The sequence below is a fragment of the Triticum dicoccoides genome, chromosome 5B (assembly GCF_002162155.2).
Source record: "Triticum dicoccoides isolate Atlit2015 ecotype Zavitan chromosome 5B, WEW_v2.0, whole genome shotgun sequence".
Lineage (NCBI taxonomy): Eukaryota > Viridiplantae > Streptophyta > Magnoliopsida > Poales > Poaceae > Triticum > Triticum dicoccoides.
In genome coordinates, this window is record NC_041389.1 from 659,044,119 (window position 1) to 659,067,922 (window position 23,804).

At 45.5% G+C, this 23,804-nt stretch overlaps 1 protein-coding gene across 1 annotated transcript; it reads left to right on the plus strand.

Moving 5' to 3' along the window:
* Positions 1–737: 737 nt before the first annotated feature.
* On the plus strand, positions 738–3,176 carry LOC119310423 (BTB/POZ and MATH domain-containing protein 1-like). The gene is made up of 2 exons (XM_037586183.1): positions 738–895; positions 1,841–3,176. Exons 1-2 carry the CDS (start codon positions 738–740, stop codon positions 2,937–2,939), a joined length of 1,257 nt encoding a protein of 418 aa, XP_037442080.1. The 3' UTR covers positions 2,940–3,176.
* The last annotated feature ends 20,628 nt before the right edge of the window (positions 3,177–23,804 follow it).

Genomic DNA, 23,804 nt, shown 5'->3' on the forward strand with positions numbered 1-23,804 from the left:
TAGGGCCGGCCCTGTGCTTTTGATGTCCATCTCGCACCGTAGCTTCTTCTAGGCTGGTTCCTTGGTATCTAAGCATACAAAGCATCTTTGTTTGAGGTAGTAGTCTTGTCTCAAGTTGGTCATATGTGATATCACTAAGGAAGGAATTCACCTCGTTCTTGAGAGCTCTAGCTCGTGCCCGTGTCATTGGTCCTCTTGGTTCTTGGTGAGACGATGGTAAGTCCATGGGAATGACCATAGGATGCTCCGCATCAGAGGTTCCCCGCGGCGTTGCCGAAATCCTCATTGAGCCCGACGGTGAGCGTGTTGAGGACGAGGTCATCATCGACCTTGGCGCCGATGTCGTGAAGCTCGTCAGCGAGAGTCTTAAAGCGGCGACAATAGTCGTCGATGGAGGTGTTGTCCTGATGACACCCAAAGAACTCTTGTTGTAGAAAAACACGACGATGGAGCTTGTTGTCGGTGAAGAGCCCGTTCAGCTTGGTCCACACGGCGCAGGCATCATTACCATCTGTCACGACCGTCTGGAAGAGGTCGGGCGTGATGGTGAGAAAAAACCAGCGGATGATTGTGGTGTCGATGGTGGACCAGTCATGAAACTCGGGAACGAGGCTGGATTCGACGGTGTCGTCCACGTGGTCCATGAGATGGTACTCCCGGAACACGAGGGAGAAATATGTTTTCCACGTGTGGTAGGAGGAGTCCGCCTGCGAGAGACGAACCGGCACCCCTCGAGGATGTTGAGCTTGCGGAGCTCGTTGACGTCGGGAGGGTTGGCATCGGCGAACAGGTTGGAGTTGGTGGACGCGGATGACGTGACGGACGACATGACAGCGAGGGTCGGCTCGGGCGGGCGACTGCTGGCTCGGTTGGCTGCTGACGCAAAGCTGACGATGTGCGCGAGCGGCGGCTGGCGAATAGCGTGTGCGGCGGCTGGCGATACGTGTGGGCTGTCAAGCAGGCCGTCTGATAGGAGGCGCGAGCGGGCGGACGATACGCGCGGGTGGCCGAGCGCGCCGGCTGGGAGTTGGCGCGAGCGGGCGGGTCGGCAGGGAGCGGGGCTAGCGAGCGGGAGGGATCGGGACGGGCGGGGCTAGCGGGCGGGAGGGAGCAGGTCGGGGGTAGCAGCGGTGGCGGCACGGAGGAGCGCGGCGGCGGCGGCGAGATGGCGGCCGCGGCTAGCATAAAAACCTAAACCTAAAAACGGATACCATGAAGATGTATGAATTGCATGATGTATTGATTCGGTGCAATGTGCACAGTATATATGAATACAATGTGGGGCCTCTATCTCAATCTATACAACAAACTAGAGAAGTGGGCCTAATGTACAAAAGACAATTTACATGCACAAATAATATCCTCAACAATCATCTTGTGCCTGGAGCTGTGCACCACTTTAGAGGAACAGCTGGCTCGGGACATCGAGATAGGGATGCCGGCCGCGGATGGAAGGAGACGGCCGTTCCTTGCGGGACGTCGTTGGAGATGGTTGTCCGTGCCGCGGGGCGTAGGAGCTCCCGCGTTAGACGGCTTCCGATATCCTTTTCCGTTTTTGAAGTACATATATATACATCCTTTGGGTACAAACCAGCAGACCAGAAACTAAACCCCAAGCCCAGCCCTCTTCCTCCCCCGAAAGAAGTAAAGTAGTAGTTCTCATAAGAGAAAAACGCGGCGACTTCATCTCCATCCTCTCCTCAGCCGCCCTCTGGCCGATTTCATCTTCATCTCCATCTCCGATCGAGGTCACCATCGGAGACCTGAAGGTAGGATCGATTATATCTCCATCTTTCACTCTGCTTTCCTCTGGGATTAATGGGCTTTTCTTTCGCACCAGCGGATTAATTACCACGCGGGAGCCCCCTCGCCGCAATTCTTTCTCCTCCGTCCGGGAATTTTTCTGTCACCAGATGAAGACATGTAAGACGGTGTCCACGTGCACCCCGATGGAGGAGGCTCAAGGCACACATGTGTTTGATATCTTGGGTTACAGCAAGCACAGGGGCATGGGCCACGACAGCGACAGCTATATTCGGTCCGGGTTTTTCACCGTCGGCGGCCACAACTGGGCCATCTCCTTTTTCCCTGATGGTTTCAATGGATATGGCCAAGATTACATCTCGGTTTATCTCGTGCTTGTGAGCCACAGAACTAAAGTTCGGGCATCCTGCGACATGAGGCTGGTGGACCAGTACACCGGATGCTCGTTTTCAGTGCATAACATAGGACCTAGGATTTTCAATCCCGCTGATACTACTAGGGTTGCTCCACAGACTCCCTGTTTCATAAGGCGGGACGAGATCGAGGGATCTGCATACCTTAGGGATGACCGCCTCACGATTGAATGCGTTGTCACTGTCTTCAAGAAGCCACATGTTACCGAAACCAAATCGCTCCCCGTAATCGACATGCCACCAGCTGACATGACTGAGCATGTTGCCAAGCTGCTCGAAGAAAAGAAGGGATTTGATGTCAGTTTCATTGTTGGAGGAGAGACCATTGAAGCGCATAGGTTTGTTCTCGCTATGCGGTCTCCTGTTTTTAAAGCAGAGCTCTATGGGTCAATGCGGGAGGCAACGACGGGGCAGTGCATAACCATCAAGGACATGCAACCTGTTGTTTTCAAGGCCCTGCTCCATTTTATCTATACTGACTCCTTGCCTAGCGACGAGGATACTGAGATGGTCCGGCTTTTACTAGTGGCTGCTGACAGATATGCAATGGATAGACTCAAGTTGGTTTGCCAAAGCATCCTTTGCGAGGATCTGAACAAGGACACCGTGGCAACCACATTGGCTTTAGCTGAACAACATAACTGCCTCCAGCTTAAGGATGCTTGCCTTCAGTTTATCGAATTATCTGGTTTCAAGGATCTCAAGGCGACTTGCCCATCTTTCATAGAGGACGTATTGAAGAAGAGAAGAAAAGTTTCATGAAGCATGAGCAGCTATATTGGTAGATTTGCTAAATTTCTCATACCAATTTGTCGTAGGGATAATCAGCTCAATGTTAGATGGATCCAAGAGTGGTTAGGTTAATTCTCAAGTGATATGAATGGCGTGAAAGTCGCACTAATCAACCTGTCCAAATCTGAACTTCTTATTTATCAGGTTGCTGATTTTACCTGGAGCGTGATTCTACGCTACCTGTAAGACTTGCTCTTAATCTTCTTTCAAAAGTTCCTTCATGTATGCAACCTTTGTTGAGCATTTGATACCCCAGATGGTTTACATTAGCATGCAATGAGATTGAAATAGGACTCCCCTCTCCCTTTCACTTTCTATAAAAGTTCATCTCCTCACAGATTTGTGTGATTGCCCTCTCGCGCGCCACCGGTCCAGCATGGCTCCGGAGGCCCTCAGGTCTTCCCAAGATGCGATGAATTGCAGCTCCTCGGTAGCGTGACTTGTCATCATTGTAAAACAAGAGAAAGAACTGGCAAATTGGCTGGGGTAAGAGATATAATTCTATAATGTGAGTTGGTTGTTGAGGGTTTCTGTTTTATGCAAGACCAATTTATAAGCATCTGCCTTCCCGGGGATAAAAAGGGTGTGGCTTGAAAAAAAATGCAGACATTTTCACTTCTTTAAATGTACAAACTATTTAGTTAGCAAAGTACAAACAACATTATATTAGATGCAAGCTGTAGGTCAGAGAGAGAAACAATTGCTTATTAAATTGGCAAGTCTTGTAGAATGAAGAAGAAATGTTTCTGCAAAATAAAAAATCATTCCACTGAAAAGAAAATGTTCCGGAATCACATTTCTTCTAGACGAAATAGCAAAGGAAATGTAGATATGAGTCGGTCACAAGCCTGATCTGCGTCACCTCACCCCAACTTGTTTAATTCTGCAAGTCCAAGTTGATGGCAGCCTGTCCATTTGAAATTTTGAATGTAACTGAAACATAGTTTTTTTTTATGAGAAACAATGTTATGGAACACACAATTAAGCACAACAGGGCTCTATGCCTTTGCGTCAGGCTTGAGGCATATGGAGTGGCTACTCTTGTGTTCTTTACAGGGAGGTTGGAGAAGGTTGTAGTTTGGATGGAAGTTCAGTAGTATGTATTGGCCATAGCATGTTATTAGAATTTACACTCGTGGTCACATGTAATTAGCGTAAACTGAAACAGTAGCGACGAAGCACTTAGTACTTATTTCGTTTCAACCAAAAGTTTAACTAATGAATATCCAAGTGTAATGTTTTGGCTGTCCTTTGTCTTTTGACGTTTTTTTTTTTGCCTCAAAGTGTATTTAAATTAGCTAGTTAGCATGTTGGGCATTTTATAATTTATACTGCCTGTAGAGCACCTCTACTGGAGAACTGAACTAGAGAATCGAGGCATCAAAACTTGTGCCCGATTAGCATCCATTTCAATGGCCCGATTACGGGAACAGATCATACGAGTGATTAGAAGTTGCATTCAAAATTCAGAGCTAAAACTTCCAAGAGGCCACGTTATAGACATCAGGTAAACTTGAGATACATAATAGTGTCAGAACCCACGAAGGAGGGAAGATGTATTGCAGATGCCAGATTAGAGTCACTGGATACGATCTACCAAGTAGTCTAGTTCTAGCAGTAGCTACGGATAATAATACTTGGAGAAGAAGATGATAACTGGTTCAACGAATGATGGAAGCTATTTACAGGAGGAACTGAAATTACACGCAGTGAAACAGAGTGAACTGTCCCACGCAAACAAAAAAAAGTGTTAACTGAAGCTTCCATCAGTTAAACTTCAGTTAACTGTGCGTTTTCAAAAATAAAACTTCAGTGAACTGTAGCCGTTGTCGGACACTGAACAGGGGAGCCCTTGGTCTTCGAGGGGCGTTGATCTTTTATAGGTGAAGCGCATCCTAGCCGTCCGTCTTTCTGGTAGCTGTCGAATTCTTCAGAGAAGTTGTCGATTTCATCAGGTGTGTTCAGAGACAGGAAGTTCAGAGAACTTGTGTACTGACGCATACTCTGAACAAAATTTGAGTGCTCATTCAGTCTAACTGAAATTAAACTAGTCAAACTTAAGAGGCAAAACCAAAGCATCCACACCCTTATTCTCCACGCCGAATCACTTACCGACGACAAGCATATGTAGCACTGAATCTGTTATATATATTGGTCATAGCATATTACTATGATCATCACTCGTAAGCTTAAACCGGAGCAGTAGCAACTAAACTCTGATTGCTCATTTGGTTAAACTGAAAGTGAATCAGTCAAACACTTGAGGCAAAACAAAAGCGTCAGAAAAGAGCCAAAGATTAATGAATCAGACTGCACGCTGAATGACATCCACAGCAAGTATGAAGTATTATCATCTACTAATGTGAGAGCACTTGACAAGGAAACAAGTCTTACAAGTATATAGTTTCATCATCTACTCAAGTATGTATGCCTTGCCACATTTGGCCACATGCATCACAGAAATCATTCTGTTCTGTCAAAACAGAGCAAAGCCTCGCTCAAACCAGAAAAAAATACGTGGTAAAAGAAAAGAATCAGTAAACAACAAAAGATTATTCTCCACAATAAATCATTTACCGGCGACTAAGTACTGAAAGATACAAAAGAAAAGAGCGACAAGCATATGCAGCACTGAATCTGTTAATGTATTGGCCACAGCATATTTTTATAATTTATTTAGATTGATCTCCACTTGTAAGCTTAAACTGAATCAGTAGCAATGAATCGCCAACGAAGCTCTGAGAACTCGATCATTTTGGTTAAACTGAAGGTGAATCAGTCAAACACTCGATGTGTTGGCAATGTATGAATGTATGATATAGTTGCTCGCATACATGTGCATTTTACCTCATAAAATACTTTTCATGCCATGCTTGTCTTCCTTGTGCCATACAAACACATATCGTGATCCGTTCAGATTGAATAGTCCGGTGGCACCACCATCCTCTTTTCCGCCGATGTCTCCATCGAAGCCGAGGTTGAATCCATGATGAGAGCGGCGAGTTGACATCAGTTCATTACTCTAGGCAAAACAATAACAAAAAATTCCATGAGTGCATGCACACTTTATCCATGATATTGGATGTTTTCATCTAGGTCATTCCTTGGTGTGAGGCTCCTTTACGCATATCAGACCCACTCTGTGTGAGGCTGTGAGCCTCTACGGAGGAACTGAACTTCAGAATCGGGGCAATATCTTAGCTTCCAATGTGATACTGAAAGCAGTCTGCAGAGTGCGACTTCAGAATCGCACCAACCTTAGAAAAAGCAACAAGTCACAGCATTGTTCCGGTTTAAAATTCGCGCCAAACTCCCGGGTTTAGAACTAGAGAAGAATTTGCAAAATTTTGAGCCCTCATTCGGTTTAGCTGAAACTGAATCAGTCGAACATATGAGGAAACAAGAAAATATTACTAACATATCAGTCTATTCTCCCTGCAAAAAAAAAAAAAAAAAAGAATCAGCCTATTCTCGGGTAGGCACACTGCCACAGTAGGATCCAGGTAAAAGGTCTCTTTCATGATTAGCATTGCTGTGCAATTCTGAAATGTAGTTTAGTGATCTAAAACATCTTATATTTGTTTACAGAGGGAGTACATCACTAGTATATGATATTGTTTGCAGCACTTGAGTATTCTGCATAAATATCACAAGATTGCACGTTAAAGTACTTGTTTAAGATAAACCTAGATATTGTCTGAAGAACCCACAAACTAATCACTAGCAATAATGACAAATTAGTATCTAAGGAGGGAAGATTAAAATCAGTGGATACAGTTCATGGAGATGGGATCGACCTCAACTCTAGTTCTAGAATTAGCTACGGATAATACTTGATCAACATGCGGTGAAACAGAGTTAACTGAAGTTTACAGCAATTAAACTTCAGTTAACTGTAGCCGTTGTCGGACACTGAATGGTGGAGCCATCGGTCTTCGAGAGGCATTGATCTTTCATAACTGGAGCGCATCCCAGCCGTCCGTCTCTCTGGCAGGTGGCAGCGTACCGGTTCGCGTATTGATGCTCGTAGCTGTCAATTTCTTCAGAGAAGGTGTCGATTTCTTCAGAGAAAGTGTCGATTTCTTCAGAGAAGGTGTCGATTTCTTCAGAGAAAGTGTCGATTTCTTCAGGTATGTTCTGAGACAGGAAGTTCTGAGAACTAGTGTCCCGACGCATAGTACGGAATTTCTTTGATCACTCATTCGCCTTAACAATTCATCAAACATAAGAGGCAAAACCAAAACATCAGGAAATAACAAAAGATTACTAGAAGGAAACAACCACAGCATATGCACCAAAGACTGGTGTATTATATGTATTGGCCTTGACCATAGCATACTATTATAAGAATTTGCAATGATGATCACTTGTAAAATGTAAGCTTAAGATGAATAATCAGTAGCAAGGAAGCTCACTACTGTTTAGCCTGTTTCGAATGCAGTAGATGATGTAATAGTCCTGGCAACTGATACCTATGTTATGGCTTTATCGCTCTCTGTTTAGCTTCCTTGGCTTCTTTTCTGAACATGATTAGCATGGTGGGATGCATGACTTTGTTACCTTCTGCGTAAGGCTTGGTTTCGTTAATGAAATCGGAGGGAAACCCCCTCTTTTAATCAAAAAAAAAAAGGAAGGAAGCTCACTCATTTGGTTAAACTGAAAGTGAACCAGTCGAACACTTGAGGCAAAACTGAAGAGTTGGAAAAGAACCAAAGATTAACGGATATATAGTTTCATTTATTAATGCCATAGCACTGACAAGGAAACAAGAACAAGTATATAGTTTCATTGACCTACTCAAGTATGTACCTAAACAAGCACAAGCATAGAGGTGTTGATGTTTCATAGCTGGAGCGCATCGTAGCGGTCCGTCTCCCTGGTAGCTGTTGAATTCTTCAGAGAAGGTGTCGATTTCTTGAGGTATGTTCAGAGAACTAGTGTACTGACACATATAGTCCGAACAAAATTTGAGTGATCATTCGGTTTAACTGAAAAAACAAAGCTCCACAGCCTAATTCTCGATGCCGGACCACTTACCGACGACAAGCATTAAAAAGTGTTAACTCTCCCCCGGAAAAAATAAGTGTTAACTGAAGCTTACATCAGTTAAACTTCAGTTAGCTGTGTGTTTTCAAATAAAAAAAACTTTAGTCAACTGTAGCCATTGTCGGACACTGAACAGGGGAGCCCTTGTTCTTCGAGAGGCACTGACCTTTCTTCAGGTATGGAAGTTCAGAACACTAAAAATTTGAGCACTCATTTGGTTTAACTGACTAAACCAGTCAAGCATACGAGGCAAAGCCAAAGCATCCACAGCCTTATTCTCCACGCCGAATCACTTACCGACGACAAGCATATGCAGCACTGAATCTGTTATATATATTGGCCGCAGCACATTACTAGAATTTACAACGATCATCACTCGTAAGCTTAAACCAGAACAGTAGCAACTAAACTCTGATTACTCATTTGGTTGAACTGAAAGTCAAGCACTTGAAGCAAAACAAAAGCGTCAGGAAACCAAAGCATCCAGAGCCTATTCTCCACGGCAAAACATTTAGTGACGACAAAGGACTGAAAGATATAAAAGGACCAAACCAATCTGTTATATGTAGTATTGGCCAGAACATAAGCTTAAACTGGAATAGTAGGAACTAAACTCTGAGTACTCATTTGGTTAAACTGAAAGTGAATCAATCATACACAAAGAGCCAAAAATCATACACAAAGAGCCAAAAAGCGTCAGAAAAGAGCCAAAGATTAACGAATCAGACTGCACACTGGATGAGCACTCAAATTTGCACACTGAATGAGCGTCAGAAAAGACCTACAAGTATATTGTTTTGTTGATCTACTCAAGCATTTGCCACATTTGGCCACATCATAGGAATCATTCTGTTCTGTTTTGTCAAAACAGAGCAAAGCAGAACAGGTTCAGGAATTAAGCTGTCTGCTCCCATAGTTCAGAAGACATTCTCCACTCACAGCGGTGAGATGAGCTACCTAGCTCTGCCCTGCCGGTGGCGGTGGTGGGCCGGGGTTGTGGCAAAACATGCACGCCTTATCGCCGGAGAGGCGGCAAGCCTCGCACCTCGAATAGGCGGCACGCTTAGAACCCGCCGGAGGAGAAGGCTCGGTCGCCGCCAGCAGCTCCACCACCGGATCCCGGTACTGCTGCTGACCCTGAGGCACGCCGGCGTTGCTGGGAGTGGGAACTGGACTCGAAGACACATTGCCGTGCTGCGGAGGCGCGTTGCCGGTCTGCGCGTAGTTGTAGCTGGGGACTGGACTCGGAAGCTTGGAGCCGATCTGCGCGTGCTGAGGAGGCGCGTTGGCCATGAATGTATCCCTGAAGCAAGCGTCGCAAAAGGGCATCTTGAGAGCAACCCGCGTGGCGCGCGCTCCGCAAGAAGAGCATCCTGGTGCCCTTGCCTGTGAAGAAGAAGGCTGGCCGCGGAGGAGCTCGAGCTGGCGCCGCTGATCAATGGCAGTACCGGCGTGACCCTGAGCCTGTGGTGCACGTGCACCGGCGTTGCTGAACAAGGGCCCTTTGCCGGTGAAGATATTGCTGTAGCATCCTGGTGAAGAAGACTGCCGCTCCAGCGCGGGGTTCGCCGGGCCCCACCGGAAGGGCAACATGGAAAAAGGCCTCGGCGGCGCATCCATGTTAGCCAAGAACTGCTGCTCACGGGTAGGGACTGCCACTGCTCGCCAAGAAATCGAACTCCGGCGTCAGGGAACAAGCAATAACTGCACGGAACAGAGAGAAAGGTTTTTTCTTTTCTTGGGAGGGAACGCACCTGGATTGCGCACTGCTCCCCGAGGCGTACCGGCGTAGCCGATCTGCGCGTGCTGCTGAGGCGCGTTGCCCTGTAGCAAGCCCTGAAAAACCCGCCTGTAGCAAGCCTCGCACACGGGCAGGTTGAGAACAACCCGCGTGGTGGGCGCTCCGCCGCAACAAGTGCATCCTGCTGCTCTTGCCCGTGAAGAAGAAGGCTGGTCGCGGAGGCGCTGCTGATCAATGACAGTACTGCCGTGACCCTGAGGCGCACCGGCGTTGCCGATCTGCAGACGCCCGTTGTCTGCTGCAACAGAATTACGCAACAGAAGCCAAGGAATCGAACTCCGGCGTCAGTGAAGAACCAAGAATCGCACGGACCAGAATGAAAGGATTTTGCGCTCTTCTTGGGAGGGAACGCACCTGGATTGCCCACCCCGTGCACTGACCCGCCCCCGCGACCGAGAGCTGCAAGAAACCAAGAAATCAAACTCCGATGTCAATGAAGAACCAAGAAGCGCACGGCGGACCAGAGAGAAAGAATTTGGAGCTTTTCTTGGGTTGGGAGGGAACCCACCTAAATTGCCCACCGGCGTCGGTAACCTCCATTGCGACGGAGAGAGCCCCGACCCGCCCCCGCGACCAGGAGCTGCAAGAAACGAAGGCATCTGACAGATGTTACAATCCAAGAAGCGGGCAAGAACGAAGGACGCGCTCACTGTATGCTTGGGTTTCTTGGGCACATACCTCCACCGAACTGGGAAGAGGCGCCGGGTGGGGGACCTAGAGCGGGCGTAGTCGCCGCCGTCACCCGTGGAAGCTCCGGCAAAGTCCCGTCGCCGCCTGCAATCGGCGTCCGCCCTGAAGTCGCAGTGTCTTCTACCTCACGTTCACGCCGCTGGCGCTGCCTTCGCTCTTCATTGTTGGCGACGGCCTTCCGCTTGTCCTCCATCTCGCCTCGGTCGAACCGCGGAGACGGAGAGCGCGGATGGAAGGAAGCTACGTATGAGAAAGGATGGGAGAGGAGGAAGGCGAGGGAGGCTATATAGACGACGACGGCAGAGGAGAGCGTCTCCCGTCCCGTCCCGCTGCAACCGATCGATTTCAAGAAGCGGTTGGTCGTCGGTTGGTTTTGGAGGGAACAACACGGGGAGGAACAGCCTAAGAAACGGGCCTAATGCAATTCTGATAGCCCAACTAACGGCCCAAATCATAAATAGCCGGGGGGCAGGCCCATGCTATCCAGTTTTGTCATTTTCTTTGCTGGAAGAGAAACTATACCATTTTAATTTTACAAAGTTCAAGTGTTCCAAACTAATAAAAATGGCACTGGATTTTATTTATTTATTTGTCAGATTGCTGAAAAAACAAAACTACCAATAAAATTTTTACCGTGAACGCGTTTTTTTAAACCGGGCTAACCCCCTTTCCGTTGCATAGAACGGAAATACATCAGTCTCAGAAACATTCAGGAGGAGGGGGAAAGAGAGGCAGCAAGTTCAACGCGCTACAGAAAACCGCCCGCCATCGAAACGAATGTTATGGGTCAAAAATCTGATAGCACCAAAATAAACTAGTCCTATTACATGCCCACAAAATAGGGACATAACACCAACATCACAAGAAACGTTTTTTATCAACTAACAAGCACTACAGAAAGGCAACTAGCTAAACCAACCATATGAAACTTGTAACCATCAGGAGGAAACTTGCGACTCCAAACATAATATCGCCAATAGTTATTAGGACAAAGCTCAGTCCCTAACACAACCCCATCGATCGCCAGATCACCCGAGCAACCGAACAAGTAAAATAAATTGTGTGGTGGCCTCAGGTTCACTACAAAAGAAGTAAGATAGATTATCAGGCCATTTCCTACTCTTCATAACTTGACGGGTAAGAACATCATTCTAGGCTAATTGCCACATAAAAATTTGGATTTTGAGAGGTAGTTTAGCCTCCCAGATCCATTTATAGCCGCAACCACTCAAAGATTTCTCCCTAGCCATTTATATATGGATTTGGTCGGGAATTTAGCATTTCTGCTAAGGCCCAAATAAACCACATCACCCTCAGCCGAGAGACGAGTATGTTGGATTAGGTCCAACGTATCTAAATTTCCAAACACTTTTCCTCTTATTTTAAACTCTAATTTGCATGATTTGAATGAAACTAACCCGGACTGACGTCGTTTTCAGCAGAACTACTTTGGTGTTGTTTTTGTGCAGAAATAAAAAGTTTTCGGAATTGGACGAAATTATATGGAGAATTGTTTTGGAATATATAAAGAATACTGGCGCAAAGAACTAACAGAGGGGGCCACAAGCTCAAGGGACGCCCCCTCCCCTCGGTGCGCGTTGGCTGAGCTTGTGGGGGCCTCAACGCTCCATTTGCTGCAAGGAAATAACTTCTCAGGTGTGGTTGAATGGAAAACTCAACTCTTAAAGCTTATAAATATTCTTTGGCTCCCCTTGTGTGAATCAATAAATTTGGGTGGAATACTACACTCGAAGACTGTTGCGATCCGCTTCACTTGTGGGCCATCAAAGTGATGCAGTTACTTCATCGGGATCAATGGTAGGCTAAGCATTCCAAATGTTCATTTGGCCAACAAAATATTGCATACTTGGGACATGTCATTGATGCACAGGGTGTTTCAACTGACCCAACAAGATCAGAACCACTGAGCAATGGCCAATTCTCAATAATACTAAAGAGGTCAGAAGATTATTGGGACTTGCAGGTTATTATAGGAAGTTTGTGAAGCACTTTGGAATTATAGCAAGACCATTGTTCAACTTGTTGAAAAAACACCAGTCTTTTGTGTGGATAGATGAAACACAAACTGCATTCACATTACTGAAGCAACACCTTATCTCTGCACCCATTCTGCAATTATCGGGCTCTACTAAACCTTTCACCATAGACACGGATGCATGTGACTATGGTGTGGGAGAAGTATTGCACCAATGTGGCCACCCCATCGTGTATATGAGCAAGCCTATGGGTCCTAAGAATCGAGGTCTATCTACCTATGAGAAAAAATGCATGGCAATATTGATGGTAGTTGAACAGTGGTGCCCCTAATTACAAACTAAAGAATTCATCATTAGAACGGGCCAACTGTGTCTCGTACACTTGGATAATTAGCAACTCTCTATTCCTTGGCAACAAAAGGCCTTCACCAAGCTCCTGGATCTGAGGTACAAGATCATTTAAAGGTAGGGATCCACTAATAATGCCGCTGGTGCACTTTCCCGACATGCTCTTTCAAAGGAACGTCTCTCAGCAATGTTAGAGTATCAATCAGCTTGGCTACAGGATGTTGTTGACAGTTACGCATCCAATCTACAGTTGACTAAGATAATTCTGAAGCTACAAACACAACCCGATACTAAGTAACGCTTTACGCTAAAGAATGGGTTACTCTACTTCATAGGTTGCATCTGGCTGGTAGGAGCTCCTACACTACAACCCAAAATACTCGAAGTGTTTCACGATGGGTAGGTGGGCCATTATGGATTCCCTGTCATATATCAACGATTGCGCAAACTCTCTTTGCAATGCCAGAAATGAAGAAACAAGTACTTCAGTACGTCTAGGACTGCCTGATCTACCAACAAGCTAAACTAGAGCGAGTGAAATACCCGGGCCTCCTTGAACCATTGCCTTTGCCGGACGACGCCTGGAAGGAAGTCACTATGTGTGACGCCCCCATTTATAATCGTGCACTAATCATACATGTATCATGCACGATCACAAACGGTGACTCACATCAATATCACAAGACAACTCTACGACATAAATTAAACATAAAACTTTATATTACAAGCCAGGGCCAGGAGGACCCATAATACATCGGTTAACAAAGAAAATATTATCTAACTACAGACATAGTTAGACAAGTTTTTCCTTAAGAAGGCTGAGCAAAACAACGACACTAGATGAAAAGGTGTGGCCTCCTGCCTGGGACCTCCAGAGTACTCCTAGTCGCCGGTCTCCACGTAGAATGCTCCGTCTGGGTAACCTGCACCCGCGTTGCTATCAGTTGTTGCAGCAACTGGGCTGAATGAAAAGTTGAGCAAAGCAACTGTGAGTACTCATCCAAAGTACTCGCAAGACTTACATCAGATCTATACTAGATATGCATTGGTGTCAAAGGAATGGTGTAGTACCTGTGGACTATGCTGCAGAAATGCTAGAATAAGGAGGAGAAGCTCATCCTATCAAAAACTACCATCATCTTGCAGCTATCATCTTGCAGCAGTAGAAGAGAGGAGCGTATATGGTATCATCTTGTACATACATATAGCTGTAACCTGCCCGGAGATCATTTCCTTGTCTCCCTGAGAGAAAGCGATCACCGGAGTATATCTGTCTGTTATCTTGGTATGTTTTAACAAGTATCCAGTTTTAGCTGTAAGAGGTCGGGATACAACTCCAAGTCGTCTTGTTACCATGGACACGGCTATTCGAATAGTTTAACTTCCCTGCAGGGGTGCACCACATTACCCGATACGCTCGATTACCTCTGGTCAGACACACTTTTTCTGGGTAATGCTAGGCCTCAGACAATTGACATGCCATAGTCCTAACTAGGCTTCCTAGAGAGGTCAACACGTCGGTCTAAATTCTAAGCGCGAAGGGGTCATGGACTGATCGCCCTAAGCACTCTTGCACGTTGCGTGACTGGCCGAGACCAGAACCACCTCTTTATACAAAGCAGGCGGTTACAATATGGATTTCATTGATGGGCTACCACAGTGTGGGAAGCTCAAGTGCATACTAGTTGTTGTGAACAAATTTACGAGATACGCTCATTCCCTTCCACTCAACCACCCGTTCACTGCAGTAAAAGTGGCTTTTTCCTACGTTGGCATCATTTATAAGTTTCATGGTCTACCCGCAGCCATCATATCAGGCAGGGATCCGGTGTTCACGAGCAAGTTTTGGACATACCTATTCAACACAATTGGCACTGAGCTCAACATGAGCACACCACCTCATATGGACGGTCAAACAAAAAGGGTGAATCAATGCCTCAAAATCTATCTTCGGTATTTTATCCAAGCATGTCCGAAGAAATGGAGCCACTATTTGGCTCTCTCGGAATTTTGGTATAATTCTAGCTTCCACTCTACATTACAAATATATCCATTGTAGCTTTGTATGGGCATGAACCAAGACACTAGGGGATTAAATCAGCACCTGCTTGCACAATCCCTTCTCTGCGGGAATGGCTAGAGGATAGAAATTCATGCAACAAGTAATCACCCAACATCTGCATCGTTCTACATCTAGGATCCAATTTTTTTTTAAAAAATCAGGGTGCTTTGTGCTATTTTTCAGGGACGCTATTGTATATTCAACGGATGACTGGTGGGCTCCACATCTGACCTGAAACAAACTTTATAGGATCTGTTCTACCAGAACACAGGCCATACCGTATAAACATTTTGCAATATGGCGATGGCGTTTGCAGGTGTCGCTTTTCTTTGTTGGTTCAGTGCATTTTTTAAGCTCCGGCGGGCGGCGTATAATAGGAAGAAAAAGATTAGTATGATTTTTAATGTAATTTTATGTTTTTATTGGTTGTTTTATGTCTTATTATTTATCCATTGTATTCGCCTTCGTTTTCCTCGATATTGATTAGATCTTAGATACCCCTTGGGTGTCTTTATTCAGGAAAAAAATAGCACGGACCCTACCGTATGAACGTCTTGCAGCATACTATAAACCAATTTTGCCATATGAGATTTTGCAGTATTTTCTAGAGTTGCTCCCACTAGCTGTAATGATAATATAAATGTTTTGATTTCGAGAGCATAGTTACAGTTGATGCTAAATATAAAAAAGAAAAGGGCAAGAGGGATACTTAGTAGTTTGTCATAGAGTTAATACTAGTAGAAAACAGGGCTTTGGTTCGGGCCTGGCCAGCCCATTAGTCTTGATTCTTCACGAACCGGGACCCATGGGGGGCATTAGTCCCGGTTCATGAGCCCAGGGGGACGGTCGGGGCCTCGTGGGCATTGATCCCGGTTCATCTAGATCCATTTGTCCCGGTTCTAGGCACGAACCGGGACCAATAGGCCGCGCTCCTGGCCCACATCCATTGGTACCAGTTCGTGCCTTGAACCGGTATAGAAGGGGGAATTTAGTCCCAGTTCCTGCCACGAACCGGGACAAATAATTTGCCTATATATACCCATCGCAGCGGCAGAGCACTCCACAGTGCTCTGTTTTTTCTGGCCGGCGAGGGAAGGGCATTTGGGTGCTCTAGCTCACCTCCTATGCACATGAGGTGTTCGATGAAATGCCCAAGCCACACTAGTTAAGCTTTCTCCTCTCGGAGCTCCATTTTTCCCGAGATTTGTCTAGATTTAGCGGTCCGTCATCCCCGTCCCCGTTTTCACCGGCGTTGATCGCCCGCGCCGATCTCGTCGCCGGCACCATCATGGTGAGCCTCTTGTTCTTATCTTCTTTCTGATTTTCTTACTTTAGATAGATACTTGTCTTGATTTTCTTACTTTAGATAGATACTTGTCTGATTTTCTTACTTTTGACACACATAATTATATAAAATGCATGCAGATGAACCGGCAATGGATGTATGGTGACAGACACACCTCCGAGTACATTAAGGGCGTGCATAATTTTCTCGAAGTGGCTGAGGCAAACAAGCAGAATGGTTTTATGTGTTGTCCATGCCCTAAATGTGGGAATACGAAGTCTTACTCTGACCGGAAAATCCTTCACACCCACCTGCTTTACAAGGGTTTCATGCCACACTATAATGTTTGGACGAGGCACGGATAAATAGGGGTTATGATGGAAGACGGCGAAGAAGAAGAGGACGATGACAACTATGTGCCCCCTGAACACGGTGATGCTGCAATGGGGCGAGCTGCTGAATATCAAGAGGAACCAAACGATGTGGACAAATGGGTCAATCTGTCACGAGGTGGGGTACAGGTAGACCTGAAAGTGCGTTATGTCGACTAGAGGGGGTGAATAGGCGATTTTTATGAATTCTTCACTGAGGAATTTGCCGGTGAGGAAATTCCTTAGCGAAGAACTATTAGCAGCGGAATAAGTACTCAGAAGTAAGTATGACAGAGTACAAGCATGGTCATCATGATGAAATGAAGACTAGCACAGAGTACAGAAAGCGTAATCACAGGATAACACAAGATGAAGACATACAGACTGAAGAAATTGAATTGAGGAAATTGAGAAAGTCTTCAGTCAAAGTCTTCAAACACAGATATGAACAAACACTCAACACAGTAATGAGGAAATGAAAGGGTTGAGGGAATAGAACCAGTAGGTTGGTGAAGACAATGATTTGGTAGACCAGTTCCAACTGCTGTCTCAGTTGTACGTCTGGTTGGAGCGGCTGAGTATTTAAACTCGAGGACACACAGTCCCGGACACCCAGTCTCTGAGCACGCAGCTCAGGACACCCAGTCCTCACTGTATTCTCCTTGAACTAAGATCACACAGATCCCGTCCAATCACTCGTGGTAAGTCTTCAGGCGACTTTCAAACCTTCACAGACTTGGTCACTCGGCGATCCAGAATTCCTCTTGGATGCTCTAGACCTTGACGCCTAACCGTCTGGAAGAAGCACAGTCTTCAAAGGTAACAAGCGTCGGATCCACGCAGGATCAATTTCTTCAGTGATGCTCAATCACTTTGGGGTTTGTAGGTGTTTGGGTTTGGGATTTTCCTCACTTGATGATTTTCGCTCAAAGTCCTCGGAGGATGGGTTGCTCTCAAATGACAAGTGTCAAGTTCTCTCGGAGCAGCCAACCAGCTAGTGGTTGTAGGGGGCGGCTATTTATAGCCTAGGGAGCAGCCCGACATGATAAGACATAAATGCCCCTCAATGATATGACCGATAGGTGGATAAGATATTTTGGGACAGCTGGCGCGCAGCACAGCAACGGTCGGAAATTTGACTCTCAAATTCCTCAGGGCTATCATGTTCCTCACTGTGTAGGTAATTCGCACTGATGAATTCCTAACTCCTCAGTCAGAACAAATTCATCAGCGACCAGAAGAACTTCGTCTCTGTCACTGAAGAAAGTGACTGAACTGTATGAGATTTCCAAAGGCTTCACTCGAAGGGATTGGTAGGTGTAGGATTTTGAGTTGAGCATCACATGGAAATTTTTCCTTAGTATTTCCTCGACCCCCTTTAACAGTACGGTGTTTCCTATGACTCAAGAAGGAGAAAATGAAACTACGAAAACAAAAGTCTTCACGCTTCATGTTCCACAAATGAATACCAAGTCTTCAAGGTCACACCAATTTCTTCACTTTCAAAGTCTTCAGAAAGTCTTCAGAATATCAAAGTCTTCAGTTGAAGAACTTCATTTTTAGGGGTCGACTTTCTCTGTAAATATCAAACTCCTCATAGACTTATAGACCTGTGTACACTCACAAATGCATTAGTCCCTTAACCTATAAGTCTTTAATACACCAAAATCACTAAGGGGCACTAGATGCACTTACAATCTCCCCCTTTTTGGTGATTGATGACAACATAGGTTAAGTTTTCAACGGGGATAAACATATGAAGTGTATACACTGATATTGAGGAATTTGATTACAAGATATAGTAGAACTCCCCCTGAAGATGTGCATAGTGAGGAATTTGCTTTTGAGGCAATGCACAATTGAAGAGTTGAATCATGGAGATCTCCCCCTATATCTTGTAATTCATACACGCATTTGATATATAATATGAAGAATTTGAAATGCATGATGAAATATGGTGCCTGATGAGATTCAGCATGTGTGCAATGTCATTAACGAGGAATAAGCATGCAACAAAAGTATCAGCGCACCATTGGGTTTAAGATTACAACTCGATCCAAATAAAAGTTTCAGAAAAACGAGAGTTGTAACTTAAAAAAAGTTGCCCATAATATAGACCCGCTTGAAGACTAACTCAGATTTCTCCCCCTTTGTCATCAAATGACCAAAAGGATTGAAACTGAGGACTAACGCCCCTGAAGAATTTCAAGTCGATGGAGGAGCGCCAGCGTTGTCGGGGTTGTTTGTTGTAGCAGGGCCTATCGCAGTGTCGTCCAAATCTTCATACTCATCAGTGTCACGCGACGAAGAATAAGAGCTGGCCACCAAGGAAGGAACTTTGACCTTCTTGAATTTCTTCGGTGGAGGTGCAGACCAGTCAAATTCTTCCTTGAGACCCATATTCTTCAGATCAGCAGCGCTGTAGACATGAGAGAGAACGGCCCAGGTACGGTTGAAGGTTTCATGGAGGTAGTATTGGTTTTTCTTCACTGCATTGCGTGTTGAGGTCATGTTGTGAAGAATTGAACCAAACTGACGCTTGACCCATTTATGATTGCGATCAACCTTCTGATGAAGACTGAGGAGTAACTCACGGTCAGTCATCACCCTGGGTGCTGTAGCTTGAGGATTTTGCTTAGCTGAGGTGTTGGCGGCAGAGTCATGTGTGGCAGAATCATCATTGGTAGAGTAAGATGCAGCCTTGCGAAATTGACCATCCAATGGACGAATGCCTTCATCGATCACAGCAGCGGCCTTGCCTTTATCATCAGCTGATGAAACTGTCCATTTGAGGACTTCAATGGGAGGCAAGTAGCTGTCGTGGTTCAGAGTGTCAGCTTTGTAATTCAGTGAAGATCTTGCCCTGATGAATCTCATAATCCAAGGAGCATAGGGCTTCAGCTCGAATGGTGACATAGCAATATTGGCCAGAGTCCTCATGAAGAAATCATGGAAGTTGACGGGAACGCCATGAATGATGTTGAAAAGCATATTCTTCATGATGCCAATGACTTCTTCATCATTTGAGTCGTGGCCTTTGATGGGACTCAGTGTCTTCGTCAGAATTCGATAGACAGTCCGAGGCACATAGAGTAATTCCTTGACGAGGAATTTGGTTCGTGGGGCCTGCCTAGGCTTCAAAGGCTTCATCAGCTCTTGCATATAGTGATTTGAAAGTTCTGGTTCATTGTAGATACAACGAGCATCATCAAGTGGAGGACTGAGTGGTAGAGCACGAAGCAGTTCAGTTGCTGGTGCCTTGTAGTGAGTATTTTCAGACATCCAGTCTAATACCCATGAGTTCACATCTTCAGCGTCTCCGGTGATGTGCAGAGTTGCATAGAATTGAAGAATAAGTTCTTCATTCCAGTCATAGATATCAATGCAGAAATTCAGAAGTCCTGTGTCGTGAAGAACACTGAGGACTGGCTCAAAGCCGGGCAGAGACTCCATGTCCACATGAGGAATATGTGCATGATCGAAGACTTTGTCTTTGTTGAAGAGCGCTGAGGAATAGAAATTGGCTTGGCTGGCAGTCCAGAAACGCCTCTTCCTTATGCGAGCAGAATCATATGGATTATAATCAGTGAAGAATACATGCTCGGCAAAGAAATCTTCAGCCTTGAACTTCTGTTTGCTTGAGAACGGATTCTTTTCCTTTGGCAGAGGGATGTCAGTGAGTTGCATCACCACCTCAGGAATCGCGAGCTCAGGTTCTTCAGGCTGAGGAATTTCTTGTTCCTCAATAGGTGCAGTCTGAGGATCAGCAGCAGCAGGTTCATCAGCACTAGTGGCTGGAATTTCTTCATGCACAGAGAGAGTGGGTTGAGTTTCTTCAGAGCCCATTTGAACTGTTGGTGTAGGGGACTGAGGAATCTGTTGGATCGGGGTGAAGAGAGGAGTATTAGGATGCTGACTTTCCCAAAAGTCATCATCCATCACAGGTGTGGTGCATCCTATATCCACATCTTCATCTTCAATTTTCTCAACACCAGCCTCTTCAGCTGTGAACTGAGGCATAGGTGAGGAAATGACTGGCGTTGAAGGGATTGCGTCCACTTCAATTTCTTCATCAAGCTGCTCTGAAGAAGCAGCAGAATGATGTTCTTCATCAGATCCAATTGGGATCTCATAGTCTTCTCCAAAAGGAACAAGGTCCTTTGATGGCATGGAGGAAATCGGAACAGCATCAATTGGATTTTCGAGTGAGCTGGTCATTGGCTTCATTTTCTTTGCAGCCAAAGAATTTGACACAGCTGATGCCTTCCTTTTCTTCACTGCAGCTCGCTCTGCAGCCTTGGTCTTCTTCACATCGAATGCATATGGAAGAATTTGAGTTGGTGTCGGTGCAGATGGGGCTGAGGAATCTGGTTGATTTTCTTCAGGCGCAATTGATGCAGTTGCCCTAACTTCTTCAGTTTCTTCAGGCGCACCACTAGTGGATGCCCTGGCAATTTCTTCAGCGGCTGGAATGGGATCATCAGCCCTGGAACTAGCATTTTCATCAGCAGCCTGAACTTCATCAGCGGTGTTGGCATGTTCTTCAGTCGGCTGAGCTGAGACTTCAGCCTGAGGAATTTCATGTTGCGTTGGAGCAGCAACATTGGTGAATTTCTTCGTCAGGTTGATGAATCTGACTTTGGCTCCTTGCCAATCAGCATAGTAGGCATCAAAATCCTTGCTGAGGGCTTGAATTTCAGACTGAGCCTGGAGAAGTTCCTCAGGTGTCATTCTGACAACGTTTTTCTTCAGGAGCTTCTCCTTTCTGTATTGAGCTTTCTTAATCTCTCTTGCCTTTTCAAACTTCCATTTCTCTTCAGTGATGAAATGGGTCAGCATGTGACTTTGACCAGCGGTCAGATGAAAATCAGGCATGGGGGTGTTTGGATCCTTGTGCCAGAGATCAATATAATCGAGGATTTTCCTCGGATCCAACAGTAGTGGCACAGATGTGCCTTTGGCTCTAGCGGCCTTCACCTGTCTGTCTCTGATGATTTCTGCAAGTTCATCATCATAAGCTTCATCATCATCAGAAGGCACATGGAATGCGACATGTTTCTTCTTTGGACTTGGCCGAGGACCTCGTCCAGCTGTTGCTTTGGTCTTCAGCAGAGTCGGGCCAGATGATGACTTTGGTGTAGCTGAGGAACTTGCTAAAACACCAGAGGCAATCGAGAAACCAGCAGTCCTTTGACATGTAGTCAGATGCACAGGAGCTGAAGACTTTGGTGGAGCAGTAGCAGTGTGAGGAATTTGCCGTGAGGGCGCTGCTGAGGAACTTGGCCGTGAGGGTGCTGCTGAGGAACTTGGCCGTGAGGGCGCTGTTGGTGAAGCACTTGGCTTATGAGCAGGCTTCTTTGGCATGGATTTCCTCGGTTTGACCGAGGCCTTAGTAGCAGTAGGAGTGGCAGAATCCTCATTGAATTTCTTCACTGCCTCCTTGGCTTGTCTTGCCAATTTAGCTTGGCGCTTAGCCCATTCTTTAGGAAAGTCCTCACCATGTTTGATGCTTGTGGGGTCAGCTACTTGGCCAGGTGCCAATGGAGCTCTTGGGCATGGAGGATTGAGGGCGAATTTCTTCATGTACTTTGGAGTCACATATTTGTATTCCCTCCATTCCCTTGCCCATCTCTGTTCAATCTTCTGAATGCGCACCTTGCGCTGATTTTTGTTTTCTTTGCCAAATTTTGCTTCATCAGGTGTGCAATAGTCAGCATAAATTTCCTCAGGGATTTCAAACGCAGTCATAACCTCAGGTTTCTTTCCTCCTTTCTGCGGCTTCTTACCGTCTGCCATATTCTTCAGTTGAGGAATTTGAACAAATGAGTTCTCTGAAGAAGTGTGCAGTTTTTCTTCGAGGAACGCTGCAAATGAGTTAAGTTGATGAGAACCTAGTGATTCAGCAGCAGACATGAGTACCTGTGAACAGAGTACAGGTGCGAGGAATTCGGAGAGGTCATATGCGTTCTGAGAAGGTTTTTGAAAAGAACAAGTTTTGAGGAATTTGACCAGATGAACCTTGAGGAATTTCACTAAGCGTTCTTGTCTTAGGTTCCAGAGTTGTACAGATCGAAGATCCACACAATTAGGGAATCTTGAAGAAAATGATTTCTTAGGGAAACAGTTCAAGATCATATGATGTGTGTGGTGTTCGTATGTGTGAAGATTTGAAGAATAAACACCTTTGAAGATTTTTAGGAAAGCTTGAGAATCAACGCGAGTAATACAAGTAACTTTTAATTACCCGAAGTGAAGAACACGACGAACTGAGAAGAACAGATGGGAAGTTCGTCAGGTTAGATCTTCCTTGCCCTAACTCGGCGGAGGAAGACAGCTACGGCGGCGGCGGAGTGAAGATTTCCGCGGTCGGCGTGAGTACGACGGCGACGAGGTCGAGGCAGCGAAGCTCTTCCTCACCGGCGACGATGGAGTAGCGACGGCACTAGGGTTTGAGGAGCTCGAGCGGGAGAGAGAGGTCGAGCGGAGTAAATGAAGTGAGGAAGGGGAGAGGGGTATTTATAGACACGGTGAAAAACTGTTCGCCCGAAGATTTGGGACGAACCTGCCCCTGCCCTTTCTCCTTCACGCGACATGTGTCACCCACGTACTGTGTAGTGGAGATCGTGTACGATCGTGGGTGAATAGAATAATGCATCGTGGGATGCGGAACAGTTTGAGCGGCAAAACCGAAAATTTGGATAAGATTTGTTTTAAAGTTTCGTTCGCAATTTCTTCAGCTGCCAAGGACAAAGTGAAGATTTTGAACGAGTTTCAAATAGAACGCACATGAAGAATTTGTGAATAGGTTGGATTGAGTATAGCATAGAGGGGGAAGGGTCCGATCACATTCACTTAGCAGAAAAAGCAACTTGAAGAAATAGCTATAAGTGAATGTTGTAGAGGACATAAACTCATATATATATATAAATATAGCCAATGAAGAAAAACGAAGGGAACAGTGAAGATTTTGCAAAGTTGAAGAATTTGAGAAACTGAAGAATTTCAAAACACAAAAAAACTCAAATTTGAAGATTTTCAACTTTTTGTGGTGGCTTGACCCACTGTATAAGAATGATGATTTCAGACACCGCGTACAATTGTCGTAGGGTTCTGAGAATCAAATTCTTCATTAATTTCTTCACACTTAGAGTGTTATTCTTCATTGATTGAAGAAAAACGTTTCTTCATGTGTTGCACATCTAAGTCATCAATTTTGCATAAGTGTTAGGATGTGT